This window comes from Conger conger, chromosome 12 (genome assembly GCF_963514075.1).
Source record: "Conger conger chromosome 12, fConCon1.1, whole genome shotgun sequence".
NCBI lineage: Eukaryota > Metazoa > Chordata > Actinopteri > Anguilliformes > Congridae > Conger > Conger conger.
In genome coordinates this window covers 30908414-30934209 of record NC_083771.1, presented here as the reverse complement: position 1 = coordinate 30934209, position 25796 = coordinate 30908414, and the positions used below count along the sequence as shown (strand labels likewise).

The 25796-nt window shown below is 43.0% G+C and overlaps 3 protein-coding genes across 3 annotated transcripts; 1 reads left to right on the top strand and 2 right to left on the bottom strand.

Moving 5' to 3' along the window:
- Positions 1-454: 454 nt before the first annotated feature.
- On the bottom strand, positions 455-7518 carry LOC133141963 (transcriptional activator protein Pur-beta-like). Its single transcript, XM_061262815.1, has one exon. It carries the CDS (start codon positions 7469-7471, stop codon positions 6557-6559), a length of 915 nt encoding a protein of 304 aa, XP_061118799.1. The 5' UTR covers positions 7472-7518; the 3' UTR covers positions 455-6556.
- A 2171-nt stretch (positions 7519-9689) lies between these two features.
- On the top strand, positions 9690-16032 carry LOC133105572 (histone H2A.V). The gene is made up of 5 exons (XM_061215754.1): positions 9690-9837; positions 12665-12742; positions 13052-13165; positions 15169-15298; positions 15594-16032. The coding sequence occupies exons 1-5, from the start codon at positions 9835-9837 to the stop codon at positions 15653-15655; spliced, it is 387 nt and encodes a 128-aa protein (XP_061071738.1). The 5' UTR covers positions 9690-9834; the 3' UTR covers positions 15656-16032.
- A 1814-nt stretch (positions 16033-17846) lies between these two features.
- On the bottom strand, positions 17847-19852 carry ved (ventrally expressed dharma/bozozok antagonist). The gene is made up of 3 exons (XM_061262137.1): positions 19582-19852; positions 18899-19164; positions 17847-18176 (listed from the first exon to the last, which is right to left on the bottom strand). The coding sequence occupies exons 1-3, from the start codon at positions 19850-19852 to the stop codon at positions 17847-17849; spliced, it is 867 nt and encodes a 288-aa protein (XP_061118121.1).
- Between the last annotated feature and the right edge of the window lie 5944 nt (positions 19853-25796).

Sequence of the window (25796 nt, the reverse complement as noted above, 5' to 3'; positions counted from 1 at the left end):
CTGTAGCCAGTCTGGTCAGCAATTGGACCATTTGACAAAAAAAACTGGAACGGTTACGTAGAAATGAGTATCAATGCAAAAATTCTTTATAAAGGCGTGTGTGGGTGTGTCCCCCCGCCCCCCCCGGATGATGCAATAGAAAATGTTTCCTCCTTTCAGTCAACTCATGAACCGATCTGATTCATGTAGGAACAAAGGTCTCTCTGAAATGTCAAACCCCATTCTTGGAGAGCGACAGTTTCTGCTGGTTTTAAATGTGCTCCTTACATTGGTGCTTCGTTCAAGTGACTGACTGGCTAGGATCCACACACCTTATTATCAAGGCCTTTAATTGACTGGCAATTGAAAGGAAACCACAAATGCCTGGACACCACAGGGCTTCTGGATTTGGCATTGACACCCACTCAGTCTCAAACAATACGGCATAAATCAAAAATGACAATGAAAGCCAGTGTGGGGTAGTATTATAGTTTTCATTAGTTATAGGATTTTTTTTATTTTTTTGATACAAACATTACATTACATTTTCTAAATATAGACTTGTAAAACTCCATTTAAAAAAAGAAAAGAAAAAAAGTTTGTAAAAAGGATGACTGACCAGCACGCATGGTGCACTGTGGGCAGGCTCAATCAGAGGGGCGGGGCCTCGTCACTGTCCTGCCCAATGGGGCACAACCCTATTGCGGTCATCATCATCCTGGGAGCTGTGCACAAACCCTGGGCCGGGACGGCCTTCCGAATTCTCAAACCAACTCCAATCCTGCCACCCTAACATTAGGATTAGACTAGTGTGCTATGGGCCAGTGTTGGGGTCAGCGGTCAATTCAATTTGAATTCAGTCTGTTTGGGAAATTAAGCATGTCCGCAGTGGTCCTCGAATTGACCAGACTGAAATGAAACTGACCCCAACCCTGGCTAAAAGCCAGGATGACCTGGACCGCGGGATTTAAATAGACAAGAAGCTGAGCAAATCTTGAGTTCACTTCATACCAAGTGTGCGCATTGGCGCCGTGTCTCCACTGAGTCCATGCATTGCTGGTGTTATAGCGCCTTCACAAACCCACGCACACACAGCCTGGCACCCCCAACACCAAGCTCCTCACAGCCAAACCACTGCTCCCCAGGGTGAGAAACCAAACAGGCTTTTCTAACTGCTCCCCAGGGTGAGAAACCCAACGGGCTTTCTTCAGTTTTGTCCCTCCCCAGCACAGCCCAGGCTTTACGGCGAGTGGCACCAGCCGGCTCTGAAAAAGGACACGGAAGCCAACAAGGAAGCTTGGAGTTACAATGCCCAAAATAGTTCTCCGGGTCCAGAGTTAACTGCAACTGTAACCCCACCCCATGTGGAGCTGGTCTCCTGCAGGTCCTGGTTCCACTCTTACCTCTGCACATTCAGTGAGGCCAAACCCCTGTCCCTACACCGGTCCTACAGGGCCCACCCAAAAACTGTGCAGACTGCTCGGTTTTCGACCCAAAGACAGACAGAACCTCTGAAATTGGGAAAGGTAGAAGTAGAAACTAGGAAGTCCCAATCTTTCCTTTGTGAAACATCAGCGCATCCTTTGTGGAAGTATTTTTTTGGAAAAACTGACGTATAAATGATCAACGGTGGATAAACCTCTCCACATCTGCCATGTCTTGGCTTCGAACTGGCGTTTGAAGGAGCAAAGGCATTCCATTTGCCTAATTCATGTTTACTTGATTTCCAAATATTCATTTCTTCTTCTTGCCTCTTTTTCTAGCCTCTCCCAATAAAAAACAAGAAAAAGAAAAAAGGAGAAAAATAAGCAATTGGAATGAGCCCACTGTCCCAAAAAAGAAACCTTCACTACAGCTCCACAGCCCTTCTCTCCACTACCTTCACTCTCTGCCACACCAAAGACAAGCTCCCCGTCTAAATAACCTTCCAAATAACCACCTTTCATCCATCTCCTCATTCACCCAGCCCTCCAGAAGCCGTACAAAGATGAAGCTCGAGTACTGCCATAGGACACACAGAGCGAGCCTGTACTCAGACAACTGGCATGGAGGCCGGGAAATGCCCATTACCTTCCGGGATAGGGGCCTCCTCGGGAACATCTCAGATTTGGTCGAACACACAAACGCCCCCCTCATCCCCCAACTCACACCTGCATCCCCTGGAACCTGCACCCGTTCCCTGCAGAGCATCGATTTATTACAAAAGGTTATGACTGCACCAACGCAAAAGCGCAATCTTCATATCATTTTGTTGAACTGTGGCGGAGTTGGTAAAGCCCAGTTTGTCTTTCCCACAAATCCGGGTGGGCAACTCCTCCCAGTTGTCTGGCGACAATGTACCAGCATTTTGTGTACGGTCTACCAGTCAAGAGCTTTCCGGGAGGTCTTTTTGGACCACCCTGATTACTGGCTCTGCCATCTGCCTGTCTGTGCACAGCAGATCTGTCTGAAGCATGGCTTACTCACACACTTTCTGGCCCAGAGGTCAAGACACAGGACACCACAACACCCCCCAAAACAGATGCAGTTGTGCACAAATACACGCGATGGGCGGGGGACAGACTGAAAGTACTGCACTTACCCTCACACGAGGATGTACCCTCCCCACCAACATCCCTGTACCACTTTGTCCTAACCTTAAATAAAACTCTGTACTGCATGCAGTTTCAGAAGCAACACCTCCAGACCACCAACCTCCAACACCACCACCTCCAGACCACCAACTGCATTGCGTATCTGCCCCCTAACGCTTCCACTTAAATTTTCAATTAGGCTCAGGTTCTCACCCCCTCTCCTGGGTCAAGAAAAAATGAGTTTATGTGGTTATGTGCCATCTGAAAGACGCCCCATCCTGTAACCCACACACCAATTATCAAATAAAACAGGCAGTGAATATTGGACAACAGCTGAAGGGGAAGGGGGTGAGGGGGGGACGGGGGGTGAGAGCACAGAGGGTGAGAGCCCTTGCACGAGCTGCAGGAGCTAGCTCATGCCACATTTCCAATTCCCTCTTTTCTTACAGATCTCCAGTATGCCTCTGGACCTAACCAGCGTCTACTCCATGCATTCATTGAGCCCCAAATGTCAGAATTCTCTCACACCACAAAAAAACCTGCACACCTATTCAAAACAAAATAGAAAAAAACAAAAGAAAAAACCCCACATGCAAACACTTTGCAAATGACCACCTTAAACCACACTGAGATAAGTTGCACTCCAATTCACTTCAGAGGTTCACACCATATTCCCTCTGGCTGGGACATGGGGAGTCTTGAACACACAAATTAATTTCACCTATTAGCAATCAGTCAATCAAAAGACCATTATCAAGGTGTTAGAAAGGGCCAGGTACGTACTCATCTTCTTTCATTATCGATCAGGCTGTCGCTCAGTCTGGCTTCTTTAACATCAGTGTGGTTTACATGCGTTTGTGTGTTTTTGGTTTAGTTTTTAAAACTGAATTTAACATTTTCTAATTTCAGGAGTTGATCAGTTTGGTAATTACCATAAAATGTAATAAATATTTTGAGTTCTGCCTGTGAAGTAATTCATTTTTATTCCCGGTTATTCCCAAAAACCAAGCCCTTGTGCCCCACAGCCCACAGGAGTGAAGAAAATCACTCTAGCACTAGGTCACAGGGAGAGGTACACCCACCCCATGCCCTGCACAGTAGGGTCCACAGTGGTCAGGTCGGAGCCCCACCCTGCCGGCCACCTAGACAGTAGATTTAAATAAAAAGATCTGTTCCAGGCAGGCAATTCATGTGGACGGGCATAGAGGATGAAGCTACAGAGGCAGATTTATATATATATATATATATATATATATATATATATATATATATATATATATAAAAACGCAGTGACCACTGGCAGCCTTGACGGCTCCAACTGTGCCCAGTTTGCAGATGGCAGTTGGTGGCCTTGCCTTGGAACCAAAATGGCGGCAAACTATTTTGCACCTTCTCTGACCTCTCGCCCTCCCGCGTCTCAGAGCACCTAATTCTTCTGCTGCCAGCTGTTAGAAGAGTTTCGCTCAGCAAAGAATTTATATTTGTTACTGAAAAGGGACTGGAAATAAGCGAAACACAGCAAGAACAGCTGCCACTTAACAGCACAGGGATGAAGACATAGTCAACTCATATTTACAGGTCTGCATAAGTGTCAAAAATTCATTGACAAAACAAAAACAAAAAAATACTATTGCTCCCATAAGTTATGCATGACATTTATGACATTTGTGCTGTAAAGAACAGCAGAATTAAAAGAAATCACAAGCTAAATGAACTGTGAGATAGAAAGTATTTCTTTTTTCTTTTTTTAAAGTGCAACAATGACACATGGCAAAGAAATCGACACTTACACATTCTAACCTGCATCAGAAAGCCATTGGTTTACTAGATTACTTTAAGTTCTGCTATCAATGATGTAACAAGAAAAAATAAAAATAAAAACATTCTGAAATCACCCAGAGCACCATGGGTAAAAAAAAAAAGAAAAGAAAAGGAAAAAAATCTAGGCACTCCACAAGATGAGGATGTTGTCAGGAATACTTTTTGTTGATTTTCTGCTAGTTTTCCAAATATATATATTTTATATATATCTTTTTTTTTTTTTTTTACAAAATTAAAAAGGAAACTAAATTCTCAGGTATAGAGTTAATCAATACCAGCATACAATAAATCAGAATATGCAATAAATGAACACAAGGCAGCTCCAGCCCAAAGCAGGCATGCAAGCTTTAAAATCATGACGGACCACTGAACACATTGGGCATCTCACCGTTAAATCTTGTGAAAACGCAATTGTATGAATAACTTGAAATGAACAAGAAATTTCATTTATCAATGCGGAGTTCAAAAATAACAATGATAAAGCTTTTTGGGAAGTTTGGAGTGAACAGGTAAAAAAGGAATCTAATGTACCTAAAGTATACAGTCAACATATTTGTGTGTTTATATATACACGTTTGCCTTTAATTATAGAGGTGTAATACTCTGCCATTCTTTCTTGGTAACAAATGAAAATCTTAAAGAAAAAAAGAAAACATTGTCCTGGACAAATCTTGCATTCAAGCTTACCATATGAAAGGCCTGCTATACAACCATTTATAATTCTGTAATTCATATATATTTTCCATTTAGGTAATTAAAAATATTTTATGCTGGCATGTTCAGTTTTTTAAGAATAATCTTCTTTCAATCGTTCTCTTTAAACCACCATCCATGCATTTCTGTCCGGAAGCACACAGGTGTGATCAAAACTTCAGATTCCATTAACTCAAATGATCAGTCTTTAAACATCTAGTAGTAAAAGAATGACTGATGTTACCTTATCAATTAAGGACCACACTCGCTCTTGAGCCGACGCCTCCAAAGTTGGCTCCCTTTCGATGTTAAAAAAATACTTCCAGTAGTTCTTATAAACTGTAAAAGCAAAGGGAAGCAATAGCGACGTTGCAACTCGTAGAGCCAGACGTACATGATTGTCCATCCAGTCAGTGATTCTTTTACATTTACACAATTTCCAAGACGACTTCAGCGCATTTTTGTTATATCGCTTTAACTGCGGCCTTCCTTTGTAGTTGTGGCAGTTCGTAATTTCAAACCGGGCTTCTAGACCTTCATCTACGACACAGTCCCTGGTTGGAAACAAATCCTGAACTGCAAACTGAACATTATGGCTATACAACGAGAACAGAAATGCCCCACCCCTTCCGCACAATAAATCTTCATTGTTTGGGTGGCCGTGTGTTAACGAGAAAATAAAGAGAATTGTCATAACCCAGTTAGCAAGCTAAAAGTCAGTTCGTCAGTTCAGAAAGTGCCCACACCCACTTCGCCCTTTGATGTCTGTACCTACCGTCGCTACAAAATCTGAATGCAAGTAATCTTTTTAATACTCATCTACATTTAGTTCTCTTCTCACGTTCGGTATGTACTTATTCTGTTATCACCGCCACTGCGAATCCATAAACTTCCATGAAAGGACCGATTCATGGAATACCTCACTTACTACTCTCAGTGAATTACTGGAATCCCACACCACCAACACGGGTAAATCTATAATGAAACAGTAATACAATAGATGCTGGTTTTCAATGGAAACCATCAGGGTACTGGGTCATCTCTCTCTCATTATATAATATATACATATATAATGAGTGTGTGTGTGTGTGTGTGTGTGTGTGTGCGTGTGTGCGTGTGTGTACACACACACACTCATTATATATACACACAAAGCTATTTATTTGCTTACTGGAAACCAGTTGCCGGATTTCAATGGATAGGGGGTTCCTTAATTATTTTTCGTTTGCCCATGACATAGGGCTATCCGTAACGCACTGGCTAGTTATGGCTACGGTTTTACTCGTATAACCACTCCCAGCCTGTTTTGGATAGTCAGGTATTTTAAACAAAATTTCCCTGTCATGTGTAGGCCTACTTTAATCCACGATAAATTAGTATCAATGTTCGATTCGTCATGCACGTTATATCTGTCATATCGGTTTTGCAACGTTAGCTATATTATGCATCTCACGGCTTTTTAAATTAAACTAATCAGCTTTTTAAACTAATCAGTCGTCATCCACATCCTCGCCTTCCGATTCTTCTCTTCTCTCGTACATTTTATCCCTCTGTCTCTCCTGGATCTCTTTCATCTCCTCAGCATAGCGACAGAATGCCCCTCCGAACTTTCCCCATGCTTTGAAGGGAATAGTAATTGAGTTCCGGTAGCTCGGCTTTACCTCACTCACTCTCAGGAACACCCCATATTTGTTAGACCCGACATCAAAAAAGAATCGTTTAGAGTCCACCATAATGGATGTGCCCTCAGGAAGTTCGCCATACCCCCCGGCTGCCGCGCCGCCGGTCAACTCGTCGTCGTCCCCGCCATAATCATCTATTAGCTTGGCCAGGGCATCTCTAAACTCTATCAAGCCCTGGGCAGGCAGGGCGATGGTCTGGCCGGACTGCATACCACCTCCAGGGCCTCCAACTCCGAACCCAGGCCCACGGTTGACGGTCTGTCGGATCCGGAGAAACCTCCCCCGCTGGTTTTCCTTCAGATCGAGGTAGTATTTTCGGTTCTCTCGGACCAAGAACTCACTTTTCAAGGCCCGTCGAGGCCCACCGTCCTCGCCCCCGGAGGACTGCGCGATTTGCTCCGGACTGCTGGGCCCAAGTTGAGCGTAGTGCTCAATGAAATCACCCAGGTAGTCGCGAAACTCCGCCGCAACAGACATGGAAAGGGTCAGGCGGCTTTTGGAACCCCCGGCTCCGACCTCGGCGATCTTGATGAACCTGCCCTTCGAATTTTGCTTTACGTCCAAGTAGAACCGCTTGTTCTGGATGTCAAGCCTCTTGGACGCCAGCTCTTGGGTCTCTTGCTCTCTCTGGAAGTGCTGGAACCCGCTGCCACCTCCACCTCCACCTCCACCCCCGCCACCACTACTACCACCGCGCTCGCTCCCACTGTCTCCATCCGCCATCTTCACCACCAGCAGCCAGCTTCTCCCTCCTGCGTATCTCTGCACACCCCCTTAGCGGAAACAGCATAATCCCGCCTAGTCCACTCGCATTGGCTTTACATCTGCCAATTACGACAGCACGCCAGATATTTGCTTCCTCATAAGCCGCTTTCCTTTGTCAATCGCGCCTGTGTAACCTACCTCCGTTTTTATTGGTCAGAATTATTAATCCGCCACAACTATTTCCCCCTGTTGATTTTCCAATTGGCTTACTCTTCTGCCTTGACGTAAACGTTATCGTCAACCTGTGCTTTCCTATTGGTTGCCAATTTGTATCCTGTTGAAATTCCATCAAAATAGAGCTCAAATGCATACAAACCTCAGTCAGTCAAGCTGTGTTTTCCGTTTAATATGCATATTATTCATTCGTTTAATTAGTGAACTATTATCTGCCCGCTTTTTGCTGGAGACCGTCTAAGTGGGTTAATTCATGGCGGTAATTTCATGCGAGTGTAGCCTCGTGGTGTTTTCAAAATAATATAACATTTTGTGTGCAAAATTATTATATACGATTGTACATACAACGAGGTCCATAAGTATTTAGACAGTGATACCATTTCGGTTCTTTTAGCTCTGTGCTCCAGCACATTTGAAATAAAACAATGAATATGAGGTTAAAGTGCAGACTTTCACCATTTACAGTGGGTGTCAGAATTATTGGCACAAAATAAATGACTAAAAAATTATCATTACTATTATTGAAATGCACTGTATTTTTCAAACATGAGTAAAGTAGTGTGCTTTATTAATGATTCAACATTTTTCAAAGTCTTACATTTTCAAAATAAAATTACATCCCTGGTTCAATACTTTGTGCAAACAACCCTGGCAAAGATGACAGCCATTGGTTTTCCCTATAATTTCTGATGAGGTTAGAGAACAAATTTGGAGGGATCTTTGACCATTGTCCCATACAGAGCTTTTCAGAATCATTAATATCCTTGGGCTGTCTTACATTCAGAGCACAGATGTTTGACAGGATTTAAGTCTGGAGACTTAGATGGCCATTACAGAACATGGATATTGTTTTCACTTAACCATTTATGTGTGGATGTATGTTTGGGGTCATTGTCCTGCTGGGCAATCTACCTACGGCCAAGTCTCAGCTTCCTGGCAGAGACAACCATATTTTCAAATGTCCTGGTACTTTGTTCAATTAATTGTGCCACTGATCTTAAATAGTGCCACTGGCAGCAAAACCTTGACGACTCACATCCATATTTGACAGTAGATATGAGGTGCTTCTCCTTGTATGCATTCCTCTTTTTTCATGTCACCCTTAGGACATTCCATTAAAAATCAACCAGAGGTGTGGGGGGTGACCACTGCAATTTTGCGCCAACTTTGTGTATATTCAATAGAGAACATACATGGGTTTGGGTTCTGGAGTTTGTATCAGCTTTGGAAAATGCTAAATGATGCCATTTGGCTATTTATTTTCAATTTATTTTGATGATGGCTTGCTACACCAGCACTTGGTGTAAAACTTCTCAAGAAATGTAGATATTTTGGTTAAGAACATCCAAAAGAATGTTCAATATTTAATGAAACAATATTTATAAAAAAATTAAATTAAACAAAGGCAAAATTTGGCACAGCCAGAAAATGACCAAAAAGTGTTGCATATTCAACCAAGTAGTTGATAAGGTGGAAAGTTTCCAATCAAAATTAATGCTCTATAGCCTATTGTGTAATGTTATTAAACGCATACCTCCCTCTCTGTTCTAATACTCTTCGCCATATGTCTGTCTCTCCCCTTCTAAATAAATCTATCATTGGTTAATATGATATGCATAATTCTATTGTCTGTTTTAAAATCAGTGCCATTTTTTTCTCTGTAATATGCTCACATAAATTCTCTGTGACTTTTACTTTTCGCTGGCTTACTGGTGATATGTCTATCTAGATGTATGTTTGTCTAAAAAATATATTAAATTGGGGTAATGATTTTCAAAATGTTTGGCTCGCGTTTTATTCAAAAGCAGCAGCTCTGTTTAAAGTATATGGGCCATTCATAGATGAAAGCGTTGAGGCTTTAAACAAAAATCACCCTTGTAGTGTCGTTCATTTCCTCCTACTTTCAGGCCCGTGTGCAAAAGGTAGTCGAAGCTAATCTTGCGGTGGGGGATGGGCAGACATCGTACAAACAATAATTCCATTGGTTGGATATATTATTCAAACCAGCATCGAATGCCGCCATTGGTGGTTTGACCGTCCTCGCACACAGACTCTCGCGAAGGTGGTTTATTGTTTCGCTTCATCTCCGGCAGAAAATTGTCCCAGGTCCCTCGTTTGCCGAGTAAAAACAACTCAACGGAAGAAAAATGGTAGAAAAGTGTTATTTTTCTGTAATTTTGCATTTCGTCATAAAAATGCACTGAATATTATAGTGTCTGAAAATGCATGAAATTAGCCTAGACTGTCCGCTAGCTTGTTGGCTAAGCTAAACTAGAAATCTGACGCAAACTAGCAATCTTAGCTAACCGGGTAAACTAGCTGTGCTAGCACATTAACAGACTTGACCGCCAGTTTTCAGATATTAGCACGTTAAAAGGTGATGTAACGTTATGGATATAGCCTATAGTTAGTTAGCTATTGAGCGGCTTACCAGCAGTTGTTCTGTGTAGCTAACGTTAAGTAGCCATTTGACGTTAGCCAGCTAGCTATATTTAAAATAAATTAAAAATACTGCATCAGCGAGCGTAAACTTAGCTAGGTTGGCTAGCTAGCCTTCTATCGCTGAATTTTCAACAAACAAGCTAGCTAACTAATTGCATAAATTACCTCAAATTAAGACCAGGCATAGTAGCTAGTTAGCTAGTCCGGTGACAAATGTGCGTTTTCATTCCCGCCAACTGGAAAAAATGTGGCAAAAAAAATCTACAGATGGCCATCTATACTACCATTAATCTAGGCAATAACTGGGTAGGTTACGTTGGATGAAAAAAGTTCTGTGACGGGTGAATGTCTAGCTAATGTAACGATAAGGAATTAAAATGTGCAACGGGACGGAATTGCAGGCTAAAGCCAACCAGCCACAAATGAAATTTTAGCTTCGTAGCTGTAGGGTAGCTAGCTAGCTACCTAACTATAACGTTAGCAAGGAACATCATTAACGTTAGCTGGCTTGCAAATAACGTGAAATCGCTTTCTAGCTGTTGGAGCGAAAAATAAATTATGGAGGTAAATTAAAATGAACTGGCTAACAGGGCTAACGTTTGCTGAGAAAAGATGCATCTGGCCTTCCGGTCCTTTGGCAGTTAAAATTGGCTAAGCTGTTGGCTATTTGGCACAAATTGAAGTTTTGTAGCGTAAAAGTTAGCCAAATAGTCTTTTGTTAACGTTACAAGTAACTAGGCTAAGTTGACTGTTTGCTAGCCTAGCTAACGTACCAATTCTCCATGTTGGCTGGGTAGCTAACAGTTACCGGGCTTAATGGCTTTATCTTCACCAAGAGCTAACGTTAGCTAGCCAGTTAGTTTGCCAGAAGGGCTTGTCTGTTTGTGATGGCAGGTAAATTGGCGAACGCTAGGTTATCAAACATAAAATAACGAACGCGTTAGCTAGTGTGAGATGTGGACAGTTCCAGGGAGATAATGTTACCTTGCCTTCGCTTCATTTCCGCAGAGCAACTTAACGTTAACTTTCCTTGTCCTTTTGGGTTTCCTCACGGAATTATCTCTGACCATTTAACTTGAGTAACGTTAGCGGTTGGCCGTTTTGATTTGCCAAGTTGTCTAAATATGGGAAAGTTAGCGAGCAAACCAGTTCGCAAATATGCGATGTATGAACATGCGAGTGTTTCATTAACTGTTTATCCATTCGGCTAGCTAGCCAGGATATTTTACTTAGTCGAGTAGCCAAGTTAATATTATAGCTAGTTTAGTGTAACCAGTAACGTTAAAGAATAATGATTGGTCTTGCAAATTAAGATGTGGTTATAGTTTGACTAGCTAAGTTACCAAATGTGTGCGTTGTGGCAAGTGTTTCGCACGTTTTTCAGAAACGACGCCCCCTGTAGGCGAAATCTAAGAGTTGCGTATAGTTAGATCTGTGATTCATAACGTTAGCGGCAACTAACGTCCCATCAACAAAACACCAGCTTGGACGCCTTGTATAGTGCAGTTGGGGGTTAGCTAATTAACTTACATGGTGGGGTTTTTTTTTGTTGTTTTTTGTAGAGTAATTACAGATCCTAAGTCACGAACCCATACCAAATGTGATGCCATAAATGTGCATGTCATTTTCTTCCTTGCTCAATTGTCTGCTTTTTCTCAATGTTCCAATATTTGCTTAATATTTCACTGCTTTATGAAATAAAAAGTTATGTGACAGCACCATTAGTTGCTTCTTGCTCTTATCTGTGAGTATATTAATGGAATGGAGAAAAGAAATATGACAGTTAACCATTTGGTTATATTTCCCTTAGATGTAGCCTACACAAAGGCATAACAAAAAACCTATTGGTGTCGGTGCTAAGATTATAACTGATTTGATGGCCCAAGATAATGCAACATACATGTACATGCATCAGAAGGCAGACCTCTTTGATGCAGTTTTGCTACTGCAAGTTAGGTGAAAATGTCATGTTCAAAAAGTAGCTTCATAAGTCATCTGGACCTCTTTAGCTGGTAAAAGGAAAATACTAAATAAACGCAGAAGAAATATACAGAGATGTGGTAGCTTTTATTTTTTATTAGTATTTAACAAAACTGGTGCAAGTCTTTTTGCTAGGCGTTGCGCTTCCTTACATGGTCAAATTGACAGCACAACAGGATTTCAAGTTTCATACGTCAGCAACTAAAATAACCGCAGCCCAGAATTTGTATTGTTTTGCAACATGATTCCAAACTATTCAACACTGAGAAGTTGAAATGTTTTTGTTACGCCAATAAACTTAAATTTTCTCTCCATAGTAACTTGGCATTCTTTGCTCACAACAAAAAGGTCCCAGGTTTAATGAATACAGACATTTGGTTGCAGTTTGAATTTGTGCTATAACGCAAGATTGGGTCATCTGCCAATATATTCAGACACATACTGGTTCTTCAGATCGGCCTGAGAATTTCCATTTTGTGTAGTGTGTACCTTTATTTTTAACTCCTGCACAAGGTCATATCTGTTCTGAAATCTGTCTGGCATTTTCTTTCCCAGGCAGGAGGAAAAGCAGGAAAGGACAGCGGGAAAGCCAAGGCAAAGGCTGTGTCTCGTTCACAAAGGGCAGGACTACAGGTAACCAGGCCGCCCATCTCGCCTCCCATTTCCCACACGGTGCCGAGCTAAAGTGAGCTGCAGTCACCGATTGGTCAGCTAGTCATTCTTGGAAGAAGATTTTTTTTAACATTTGTAAAATGCATATATTTATAATTTAGGGGAGGACACTTATAAGCCCCTTAGGGTTTCTTTCCTCTCCCTCACAATTGTCTTGCATCTTCTGTATGACTTTAGCCTTTTATTTTTGTGTACATCAAATCAATATGTTGAGTCGTGTAACTGGATACCCTTTCACCAGGTGTGTTTGCCCTCACCATCTTTTGACAGTTCCCAGTGGGCCGTATTCACAGACACTTGAAGACTCGTACTACAAGCCACGGGCGTGTTGGGGCCACTGCTGCTGTTTACAGCGCTGCCATTCTGGAGTACCTGACCGCTGAGGTGAGACTGAGCATTGCAGCACTACAACATGATTACTCATGCTAACCAGTTTTAAAGCAGACTTTGAAACGCCCCTTTTAACCCATTATGGACTAAGGCACCTCATAGAAAACCCATAGAAAGGCCTAGGAATCGCAGTGCATTTCAACGGTCTAGAAAAACGCTCATATGATCAAATACAACGCTGGTGTCGCATCCGTCTGTTAAGGGAGATGTACTTATACTGTGTAGCGCAGGTCGCATCCGTCTGTTAAGGGAGATGTACTTATACTGTATAGCGCAGGTCGCATCCGTCTGTTAAGGGAGATGTACTTATACTGTATAGCGCAGATCGCATCCGTCTGTTAAGGGAGATGTACTTATACTGTATAGCGCAGGTCGCATCCATCTGTTAAGGGAGATGTACTTATATTGTATAGCGCAGGTCGCATCCGTCTGTTAAGGGAAATGTACTTATACTGTATAGCGCAGGTCGCATCCGTCTGTTAAGGGAGATGTACTTATACTGTATAGCGCAGATCGCATCCGTCTGTTAAGGGAGATGTACTTATACTGTATAGCGCAGGTCGCATCAGGCTCAGTTCAAACTTAACAGATCACCCTTGTGCTTTTCTTTCTGTTGTGTTTTTATACTATTTTTTTGTACTTCCGTATTATCCGTTTTATTGAATGTATTTGTTATTTAGCTTTAAAAAAAAAAATATCCTGTTCTTTGTACCCCATTTCAACATTTCTTATGGTTGTTTTATTGTGCTTTTTTGCACATGCTCATTAGTAGTTCTTTGTGAAAAGCATTATTTACCATTTTTTCCCCGTTAGCACCAATGATTTAAGTTGCTTATCAATTGTATAGAACCAGATTTAAATCAAATGAATACATCTTTTACTCTTGGAATTGGATTGGCGCACCCTGAAATTACTGAAATGAATACAGGTAAATTAAAAAATACCTGACCTTTTCTTGAAGTTTGTTGGGTTCTGTGCTGTACCACTAATTCAGAATATGAAATGGAGGCCTGGCAGTTGCGTCGCCACTCCATCAGTACAGAGATGCTAATGCAGAATGCCATGCACACGTTTTCAGGATCAACCGTTGCTGCCTCCACCCCAGAGTTTAAGCTGTGTGAGCTAGCAAATGGAAGACCATCATTTCATTCCTGAAACAATGGTTATGATGAGGTTAGATTATTGTTGATGACTGAAAGCCCATAAATATCCATAGGTATGTTTTGCATGGCAGTTTGCACCTTGCACAGCAGACATGCCCTTGAACTGACTGGTGTTCAAGACCTCATTGGCATTAGAATTTCATTAGGATTTCATATAACTCAAGTGTGCTTTCAGGGTTTTCCCTTTAGATGATGTAGTTGGCGTGGCTAATGCCTGCTCTTTTTCAGCTTAAGAAATTGGGTAATGACCCTCACGTTATAGTTCTGTGGCAAATTCATGATAATGATTTTATTTCTTACCAGATACCCTACACATAGCATAGCCTTTTGGCCAATCACCGACTATAAGGCCTGCAATTGAAGCCTCTTACTGTTAATCATTTGTTGACTGTCAATGCATTCAGACTGCATTAAACCAGCCTATTTCGTTCGCATGTGGAAGAGGTGGGGCTTTCTGTGTGTGTGTGTGTGTGTGGGAGCCACATCATGGTAGATTCACACTCGGCAAGGCCTGTGTTTATCTGTCCATCACTTTTGTTACTTCGTGTTTCTGCGGCCAAATCTTCAAAGGGTAACGAATGCACTTTGAAACTGAACAATGAAAGCGAGTTATTTTTAATGCGTTTCGTTTTTACATCCTTGTGGCGGTAGAACATTTTTCACGTCCACTTTGAACTTGTCAGTAGACACTAATAATGCTAGGTGAAGTCATCTTGCAGTGCTGTCTCTTTTCCCCCCTGTGACAGTAGTTGTGTAACTGGGAAGAAGGCTTCAGCCGTTTCCTCATGCTCATGCTTATACTCATACTCGTACATTGTGCACACCGGTTTGCAGGTGTTGGAGTTGGCGGGGAATGCGTCTAAAGATCTGAAGGTGAAGCGTATCACTCCGCGTCACTTGCAGTTGGCCATCCGCGGGGACGAAGAGTTGGACTCGCTCATCAAGGCCACCATCGCCGGGGGAGGTTAGTGACACACAGGGCTCAAAAGGCTCAGTTCTGCTCTGGTGTACGGACGGGCCCCACTGACTGCTTTCCAGACCCACTGGCCGGCTCACTGCCTCTTCCAGCCTCACCCAGGGATGGGCGTGCCGGTTCTGGCCTAGTTTTCACTGGTGGTCTCCCATCCGAATACTAACCAAGCCCACACCTGCTCAGCTTCAGTTGGTCATGAGCAGGGCATGTGGTCCGGCAGTGGTAACTAAGGTAAATGCGTCATCGGGTTTCCCCTCTTGAACACTGTCTGCCATTCTGTCTGCAGGTGTGATCCCCCATATCCACAAGTCCCTCATTGGCAAGAAGGGCCAGCAGAAGACTGCATAGAGATGGGAAGGGGGGTGACCTGGAGCCTGCAGTGGTCCTACTTGCGGAAGGAGAGGACTAGGCCACTCCACGAGTTCCGGTCCCTTTCTTTCTTTTTCTTGTTTTTTTTTTTGTTTTTGTTTTTGTTTTTTTATTTGTAATTGTAGCTTGAAAATAAAAGCAATTGATTGTTAGATTCTAAGTTGTAATATTTCAAAAAAAGGAAAAAAATGCCAAAAAAGAAACATTTGTATGTTCATTTAGTTTTTTTTGCTTGACAGAGGGTTGGGGGATGGGTTGTATCTTGTCATATTGTGGAAAAATCTGTTGGATTGGCTAGAGCTTCACAAGTGTTTTATACTGGAAAAATTTGAATTGTTAAACCATGTTTTTCAAAATGGTGTTTGTGGGTTTTTTTTTTTCTCCTGCAGTGACATGCATAATTATATGAAATCCCCTGTGCAAAACCTTTAAGAATCATAACCATAGTTCCTCTAGATCCTGTCACCCATTTCAGACCAATAGTGTGCCAAGTGGTTATATCTGAGTGTTTGACAGGGGACCTTGTCAGCTGACAAATGGAAACGGTCATTTGTTCACTACAAATACTGCAAACAAGACATGTCTAATAGATGCATCGTTTGTTCATTCAAAGGGAGTATGGTAGTGCTATTGCCGTGTCTGGTTGTCTTGCTGCATGGGGCATTGGGCTTCAGTCTCCAATAGAAACATGGCAGATTTGTTTCACCAGTTTGGCTGTTTTACTCGGAAGGTAAATGTTATTTCTGTGACTGGAGTGCTTTGTAAACTGATGAATCAAAAAAATGTCTGGTGGTGGTCAATGAGAGCCCCTTCTCTCTCCTGTAGTTTGCCATTTTTAGGTACATTATGTGCAAACAAAAATAGTCCAAGGGTGTTTTCTGCCATCAGGTTTGTATGCGCTGTTCACTGCGAACAACCATCTGCGTTCCCATTCTAAGCCTAGATATTCCCCAGAAAGGTTTTGTGAGACATGCACATTGTTTTCCCTGTCAGCAGAGGGGGCTATTACACTATCCAAATAGACACCACAAAGTCTATCCGCATCCAAGGCAGCGGTTCCCAACGCTGCTCCTGGAGATCTGCCGTCCTGCAGCTCTTCCATCAAAAAGCTCAGCTCATTCCGCACCTAGAGGTCTTGCTGAACTGCTAGTCAAATTAAGTGTGCCAGATTAGGGTTGAAATAAACACCTACAGGACGGTAGATGCCAGAAATCCGCACAGTCTGAAACGACCGACTGACAATGAAGCACTGCTTGAACCTACTGTAGGGCCAACAGGTACTCATTGGTGAGGCAGGTAGGCAAACCATGAACCATAATCCTTGAGAAAAAAACTGCTTGTGAATGAATGTTAAAAAGGCCAAGGCACTCTGTTTCTGCAAATATCAATAACCTCAAGTAAAAGGTTCATCAGGGTCACATTCTCATTTCAGCAATTTTGAAGTTAATCAGTGCTTTTCCCTCTGCTATTGCTACCAAAGTTAAGGCTGCTGTGACAAATTCATTTAGCAGCTCGACAATAAAAGCAGCTGTCCCAATAAAATCAGAAATGGAGGTGGGTTAATTTCTTGATGGCCTGTCATAACTATTGGACAGTTATGTTAAACTTTAGTTTCAACTGTAGAAAGCTCATCAAAGTGATCATGGTAAAAACATAATTGTCCTGAAATAACAAATATGAATGTCCTACAGTACAATGTGATGCAGCTCGCACATCAAAATGGAGGCTGCACAGATTCTATGATTCAGAACAATAAAGGAAAATACTTTTTCAAAAAAATATTTTTAATATTAATGGTAATTAAAATCCAGCATCATTAAAATAGCAGCATAATTAATTTCTACAATGACCCCTATAAAACTATATACAAGTTTGTATTTAAATACATAGGTGCACAAAAACAACTGAAAAAAACCACGTACAGTAATTGCGCTCTACCCTGATTTGTGAAATATGATGAGTAGCATGTAATGAAAAACTCAATGCCAGAGACTGTTTCCACTGCCTGCGTGGAACCGGCCTACCTCAACAACATTAACGGATGAATAAAGCAGAAGATCATAAAGTAAGTGAAATATCCACTTCTGGGTATTGGATTACACAGCCAGATTGAGCAAGCATGGAGTTGACGTGGGCAGCACGCCTTGGTGTCCGCAGGGTTCGGTGTATTTTAGTAGTGATGGGGGTAAGGGTAGTACTGTGACATGATTGGGGCGCCGGCAGTGGGCATGACCAGGCCTTGCGCACTGGCGCACTGGTACAGCGAGTCCAGGGACACGGCAGGAGCAGAGGCCAGCGTGGCCTGAGGAGCGTAGCGCACCCTGGCGGGGGTCAGATACGGGTTGGGGCTCTCGTGCACGGAGTAGTAGCTAGGCCAGAAAGCCTGGGCCTCGGGGTACTGCATCAGCTGGGAGGTGGCTTTTGCTTGGCAGGCCTGGGCCAGGGCATCCTGGAGGGTCCTTTTTAGCTTCATGCGCCGATTCTGGAACCAGTTCCTGATCTAGACGGAGAAAGGGGAAGCGTGAGACTGGCACAGCCCACAAGAACAGCCGTGTGCTTTTGAAGATTTAACTGAATTCCCTCGGAAAGAATGTGCCGTAAGCAGGCAGTTTGTCAGCTTTCATTCAAAAAGTGAAAAGCTCAGTGGAAGGTTGTATTGATATTTAGCAGATTATATTTGGCGTATGTATCCACAGATAACTTTTTGCACACTATCCAAATAATTTTCTTTTTTTACTGCGGCAATTCAGGTTAAGTATGTTGTGTAAGGGTATAAGAGAGCACCCAAGCTTAGAACTGAACCAGCCATCTGTAAAATACAAGCCTGGTTCCCTAACAATGGGCCTGTCGACCAGCCTATGAAAGACTTATTTATTATTTTCCCATTTTCGTTTTTTTTCTTCATATAATTATCAATGAAATTTTTTCTTCATTTGCCTAACCTATTTTAATTATTGTTTTGGCAGCGTTGATATACACATTGGTCAGGCTGGTAAAACAGGGTTAAACTGCATCCTTACAGGTTGGGATTGTTTGTCACAATGGTCACCACGTATAACTGTTTACACCAGGCATCCGTATCAGTGCCTTCTGTACCAATTCACATGGGTGAAGCTGCATTGACATTTCTTACATATGCATTGATCTTTAAGAAAGCAAAATGGAACGTTGAGTCACCTGCAGTCATGTTTGGCTTGGGTTTTGTGGAGAGAGTGTGCTCACCTGCTTGTCTGACAGACTGAGCTTCTTGCACAGCTCGGTCTTGTCGTGGGTGCCCAGGTAAGCGTTGCGTTTGAAGGCCTTTTCCAGCCGGTTGATCTGCTCGGCAGTGAAAGCGGTCCTGGGTCGTCGTCCGCTCGCTGGGGAAGTCTCTGGGGACGTTGCCGTGGTGTCCTGTGGAGTCGCGGGGGACAGGGAGCGCCCCCCCTCGCTCTCGTATCCTGATGTCTCCTCTTCCTCTACACAGCTGCTGAAGCCCATCTCTGTGCCTGAGAGAGAGAAGGAGAGAGAATTCTTTACTGAACAATCACACAACTGCTCAGTAATATGAATGCACAACACCCTCTGAGTGATCGCAATCACACTGCTTTTGTTTGTCTCAATCAGCACCAGGTCCAAATTAGTGTTACACTCGGTACTAAAATACATGTATTTCTGTATTTCATAACATGCCACCCCTATTCACCATAATATCACATCTGAGCGTACAATTTCTGGTGTTACTTTGACAGCAGTGTTTCTTGTCCTCAGGACATCTGTTTTTTTCTGTATGCACGCTTGTTTACAATGTTCTAGCATAGACATACAGTAAACACCAGGACATTTTTATAGGCCAGGAGGTTGGGCCTCAGAGACTACACTGCTAAAGCAATACATTTTATATTCTTCAATGAGCCCTGGCTTACCTAGAGTGTTCTCCATACCGGGCCCGCGGTGTGTGGCACTAGGGGGGCCATGGATATGATCATGAGGGGCCACCAGCCCCTCCTGGAGCTTCTCACTGCTTCGTCCATGGCTGCTGTAGTACCCGGGGAGGGTCTCCGGTTGGGTGCTGGAGGTGTAGGGCCCATTCTGGGGCCCCACTGAGAGCCTTTGGTCTGCAGGAGCCCTGGGCCCTGTGCCACTGGTCTCCTGGCTGCTCTGGGAGAGCCACTCGATAGAAAAATAGCCTTTCATGGTATCAGAAAACACACAATCCAAATCCAGGGGATGAAAGCCAAAGAAGTCCTTCCGGTCGTCAGCAGTCCAAAATGGGGCTTCTGCTGAACCTACTATTCCTTTTCTGTGGCAGTACTGTTTCCCTGCTTGCTTTTCTCTCTCACTCACTCTCTCTCGGTCTCTTGTTTATGTTAAGATGAAGTTCTGCAGCACTGAGTTAGAGTCTGGGGTATTTATAAAGGGGTTGCCCGCCTCATTTACAAGTCACTCAGCCTGAGATCAAAGGGAAGTCTCCCTCTCTCTTCCACTGACACCCTTCCAGTTTTCACAAGTGTGTTAAGACATCTCATTCGCTTCTGAATGAGCCCATTAATTCCTGGCTCCAGTAAGTCTGGGGATAGATGCACACCCCTTCCCCTCCTCCCTCCTGCACTATCTATTACCTGTGGAGAGCATGTGTGTGTGTCTGTGTGTGTGCGCATGCATGTGTGTGTGCATATGTGCGGGTGACTATGTGTGTACGTCACCGGTACACGGTCAACATGCTTGTATACATGCTCATTTACTTTTATCTCCCACTTTGTACTATCTCCAGATGTTATTTTCCCCATCTTAAACACATGTTCATTCCTAATACTGGCCATATTGGTAGCAACTGTTTTAACTAGTTTTTCAGGTTTAATCAGTATTATGTCATTCCTTTGGCTTAATGTTTCTTAATACTTCACAAGATACAGGGGACCTAAAAATCAGTTCCCGTGGTAGGCCAATGGATTATTATTTTGATCCATATAGATACTGAATCCGTGTCATTTGCTGTGTCCTCCTTGTTGGCGGGACATCCAGGAAACTGAAATAAATTGAGTTTCAGGGGCGCTGCTGCAGTCAAGGTTGAATCGCCTGCTCAATAATGAATTAGCATCTGCAAATAGACAACTTGGCCGCTCGACGAGGATGTTTTTTCTGTTGATGGTGATTGATTGGTTTAAAGGTTTAGACCCTGTCTGTGACCGTTTTAGAAGGGATTAAATTGTCACAGTTAAAATTACTAGATTTTAAGGGTTTTGAACTAATTCTTCCTCGTCATTTGGTTTCCTGTTCTTTGTATGGTGTCCGGAGTTGATGCACTCATAAATGATCTATCTAATCGTTAAAAGGACAGCAGTCTTAGATTATTGCCCCAATCTTCTCAAGACATTTTGAGTGATGAAGAATTGCATTCCCTGCGTTGCCGTTCTTTTACTTATCTGTACACTTTTGCATAGGGAGGCAATCAAAGCGCCGACTTAATCAGATTTAAACGGATAATGACCTAAATTAGCGCTATACGTTGCGCGATCAAGCGCGGAGACATAAGTCTGTCAGGAATGGGCGATGGCTATGCCTATCCAGCGAGATAACAGCACCATCCTTACTTATTTCAAAAGGCGAGGAGTGCTTATTATCTTATCAATGGGACCAATTTGTGATTGAGCCGAATGAACGCTGCCCGCCCATACAATTCACGGATTCACCCTCCCTTTCAAGAGAACTGATAGGGTACTTCACAAGCACGTCGTGAATGCTTATCCCGTTATCGCGCGTAAAGCTCGCGTTTGAATCGGTGGTGCCAAGCCTCCCCAACTGAAAGCTATCCAGCCTAAAGAGACGAATGCCGACAGGTTTGTCCGACTCCTAACTGACCAAGATTAGAGGCGCCGAAACAGGCAAGGGTATACGGGATTAAAGGCCTTGCTATGCAAATTACTTTGGATTATTCGTTTCTTCTAAGTAATTTACGCGGCGATGTGGTTTAATGCCTGTTAATATGCCAAACATTCTCAGAGTAACGTGAATAGAAGATTGGATAGCCTAGAAAGTTTTTAACCGTGGATTTAGTCTTCGGTTATTTACTATTTGTGTTTCAAGTATTTGTGTTTCAGTGCAACATCCAATAATGTAACCAGGACAGGCAGAGTATGCACTTCCATATATCTTCCATGTGAAATACATGTATATTTGAATTAAACCTAATTTTCACAGCACTTTTAGTGCATAGTGTAAATATTTTTGTTTAAATAAATGTGATCAAGGTGTGGTGAGGTATTCAGTTGGGTAGGATACAACTGTAAAAGCATCATAGTTATTCCAGTAGTATGCATTATGTGCACTGAAATTAGGGAACTAAGAGGGAGAGAGGGAATGCAGCAGTTTCCTTGCTAATCTTGCCACACCTGGGAAACAAGCCTGTAATCTCAGAGTTACAAGCTCTGTTCCCGAGCCATTACCACCCCACCCAGAGTAAAGCTGAACATTGTGAAACTCCAGAATTATATTTATCTTAAATTTTTTCACCGCACATGCTTGAAGGCTTGGACCGATGGCACACACTTCCTTGTGCTTTTGTCTGCTCACCAAAAACACTCCATTGATGGAGTCCTGTTCCTTTCCATTTAAATTAAAGTGCTCATCTTTATTTGCACAAAACAGGAAAACAATATTTTATATCAATACATAAATAAATAATAACAGAAGCACGGGACATCACTTTTCCCCCTCTGTGGGAAGTTATGGGAGGGGTTGGTGGCGGATTATACTTTGGCCCTGGGGGTGTTCAAACTTCAAAGACCCCAATCATTTGTTTACTACATTCATATCTTAGTTATATCTCCCCTCCCTTCTCTTTCTCCTCTTTTCATTTGTGTCCCAAACAAACCCCAGGCCACCCCCTGCACCGCCAATTGCCCCCGGCACCCATCCCTGCGCTCTGCAGCCGTATCTCCTGGTGATCTCTGCAGACGTTGCGAGACGCACTGTTCAGGCCCACGGGAGTCTGTCAGAATGAGAGACCCAGCTCTGCTGGCTCATCACAAGCCCTGATGTGTGATAATGGAGGCTGGGCGCTTTGATGTGAAGGACATCAGCAGCAGCAGGGCTCGCCTGCAGACAGGAGCCTGTTTTTATTGGTGGGGGGCAGGGGTTGGAGACGGGATGGCAGCTGCCCATCAAAGGATTGCGTCACAGCACAGAACCCAATCACTCTGCTGATTGACTGATTGTGAGTTTCAGTTCTTCCCCACTTTTGCTTTATAATTGGCTAGTGCCAGTTGGTCTGTTCTGCGCTGTGCTCTTTAACACACTGCCTTAGTTTGACAGCTTCTTGGGGGAGTCTACAAGCCAGAGGTTAAAGCTTCCGCCCAGAAATACATTGCTACCAATATATATGGAACTACGACGTATCATCAATTCAGGGCAGCATTGCACAACATTATGACAAAGATACAAATTATTTACATTTTCAGAAAATGATATATTAATCATTTTCCACTTTCAAAGTCATATATTTAATAGGTCTATTCCAGGGGGGTGACCCTCCTTAACGCTGTAACTGTTTCTCCAGAGCGTTTGTCCTTCCCAGTGATAACAGACTCACACTTGAAGCTGAGGTGGCTGCAGCTTCACATTTCTCCCCGTTGGATGTGACTCATAAACATAGCTCACTGCGTCTGGTTTGGCCTCGTTGAAGGCGTGAGGTGAAGCTGGACAGGGGTGAAGAGAGGAGATTCGGGGCAGGCCCAGCCTGTCTCTGGAGCTCTGACACCTCCTTCCCCTTTCCTCAGTGCTTATTCAGGGTAATGTAATGGGCTCCAGTGGAGAGAGTGTTTGATTTGTCTCCACAGGCCCCTTTCATCTCTAACAGGCCTGTTTGCTGCTGTGTTACAAAAAACAATGCCTTCTCCCCCTCCTTCTAATCTTGTGGGGTTCAACCCCCCTGTCAGGGCCAGGCAAGGACGGTATTCTGGGTGTCCCCCCGGAAAAATATACTGCCAAAAACACTAATCCTTCATCATTCACATCACTGCCAAAAACACTAATCCCTCATCATTCATATCACTGGCATATGCTAAAAAACCCATCTATAGTATAACTGCAAGTCTCGCACCTTATGGAAATGCTATATACGGCAATGTATTGTAGATGTGGAAAATATATTGATAAATACACAGTACTTCATGGCAGATGGTGGTGATGTAGTGTTTGGATAGTTAACTTTGGTCACTTTTGCTCTGTTTGTTTGTTTGTTTGTTCAAAAAAATAATAATAATAATAATAAAATAAAAAATAATAAAAAATGGCCCTTGTCCTTATCTTTGTTGTACAGGTAGCAGTTGAAATTGTACTTCCCTCTAGGGTCTTTCAGCGAACTTATCCCTGGTTATGGGTATGCACTTTGTTGTACGTCGCTCTGGATAAGAGCGTCTGCCAAATGCCAATAATGTAATGTAATGTAATGTAATGTAAGGGTGCAAGGCTGTGGTGCCCTGGGGTGATGGGGGCCACTGTGAGATCCTTTCATGGAGCCCAAAGTCCTGTTGCCTGCTGCCCTTTGTGACTCTGATATCAGGGGTTGTAGCTGGATGACATAGAGCCAAACTATGGATCCGGGCCACAATGTTGAGTCACAAGAAGAGACTAAGCAGGTGGCATGATAAAGGAGCGTTTATGCATTTATGTGAAAAAATAACATGTTATAAATTTATATGCTCTCCTCACTCATTCATACCTGTCTTAACTCAACAAGGGGGCTCCCACGCTCAACGGCAATTACATTACATTATTGGCATTTGGCAGACGCTCTTATCCAGAGCGACGTACAGTTCATTAGACTAAGCAGGAGACAATCCTCCCCTGGCGCAATGCAGGGGACATTTGCTCAAGGGCCCAACGGCTGTGCGGATCTTATTGTGGCTACACTGGGATTAGAACCACCGACCTTGTGTGTCCCAGTCATTTACCTTAACCACTACGCTACAGGCCGGCCCAAATTGAAGTTCACATTTATTATTAGAATCTTTCTGTTCATAGAAATGTACTTTGGGATGCCTTGCAAATAGCACAGCCATATAAATAACACCCATAATGTTGAATAATAACATTTCTCCACAGATTTTAAAAGGTATGAAATCCACAGAAGCTGTAAACCTATCAAAGCCAGGGTGAGTGCATATGCAACACAACATGTTGTAATTACACAGATTGCTGCGTCCATTCATTTGTTTTGGCATGTTAAAACATTTAGTTATATACTTGGACATAATTAGGCTACATTTTCAGAGGGGTGGGGTCAGTGAAAATATTCAGCTCATGAATTAGGTTGAGGTGGGTTTAGGAACTGCTGTGCTGGAGATTTGAGAGGTTTTAATCTTGTGTTTCTGAGCAGCTGGAATCTGCAGCGGGTGTCAAAGGGTGCAGCTGCTTCAGAAATGAGAGAAAAATGACAGACCTTGCTGCACTGGTTTCCAGCCTGCTCCATCCCCATTACAGCCACTGACAGAGGAGGTGACTTTAACCAGGAGCAAGGAGTAGCCTACTTAATCAACTAACAAAAACAGACAGGGCCACCTTTCAAAAATGTTTACATGTTACCTCCTATCCCAGCCTGCACCAGTTTTGCTGTGTAGCACGCAGGCAGTGAAGAGAAAACCAACCAGTCTACCACTGATATGGACTGTTATGAATGAAAACCGTTTCAGTTGAAATATGAAATATTCAACCCAGTTTGAAATACGCGGTCAACTGAGCACAAATGGAGAACGATTGTGGCTTTTTCTTTGCTGTTTTTTCCCGTTTATGTTCATAATTCAGGGGAGGACTCTTATACGCCCCTTAGGTTGTCTTTCCACTCTCACAGAAATTGCTTTGCCTCTTATGTATGATGTTATGATTTGACGTTCTTATATGCTTTAACATTTTTTGGGAAATGAATCAAATGAAACGTCCTTCCACCATCCGTGGCTTCCCCTCACTGATCATGCCTTTCCTCTCCTCCTTTCACCATCGTACACACCGTTCTTCATGAAACACCCGCAGGTCGAGCTGCTTTCACCACTGAAGCCTAACAAGTGGACTGGACACTTTCTGTCAGCACCCCGAGGATCTGGATCAGTGTGCCTGAAGATCGGGCCCTGGCAAAGTCCGTCCT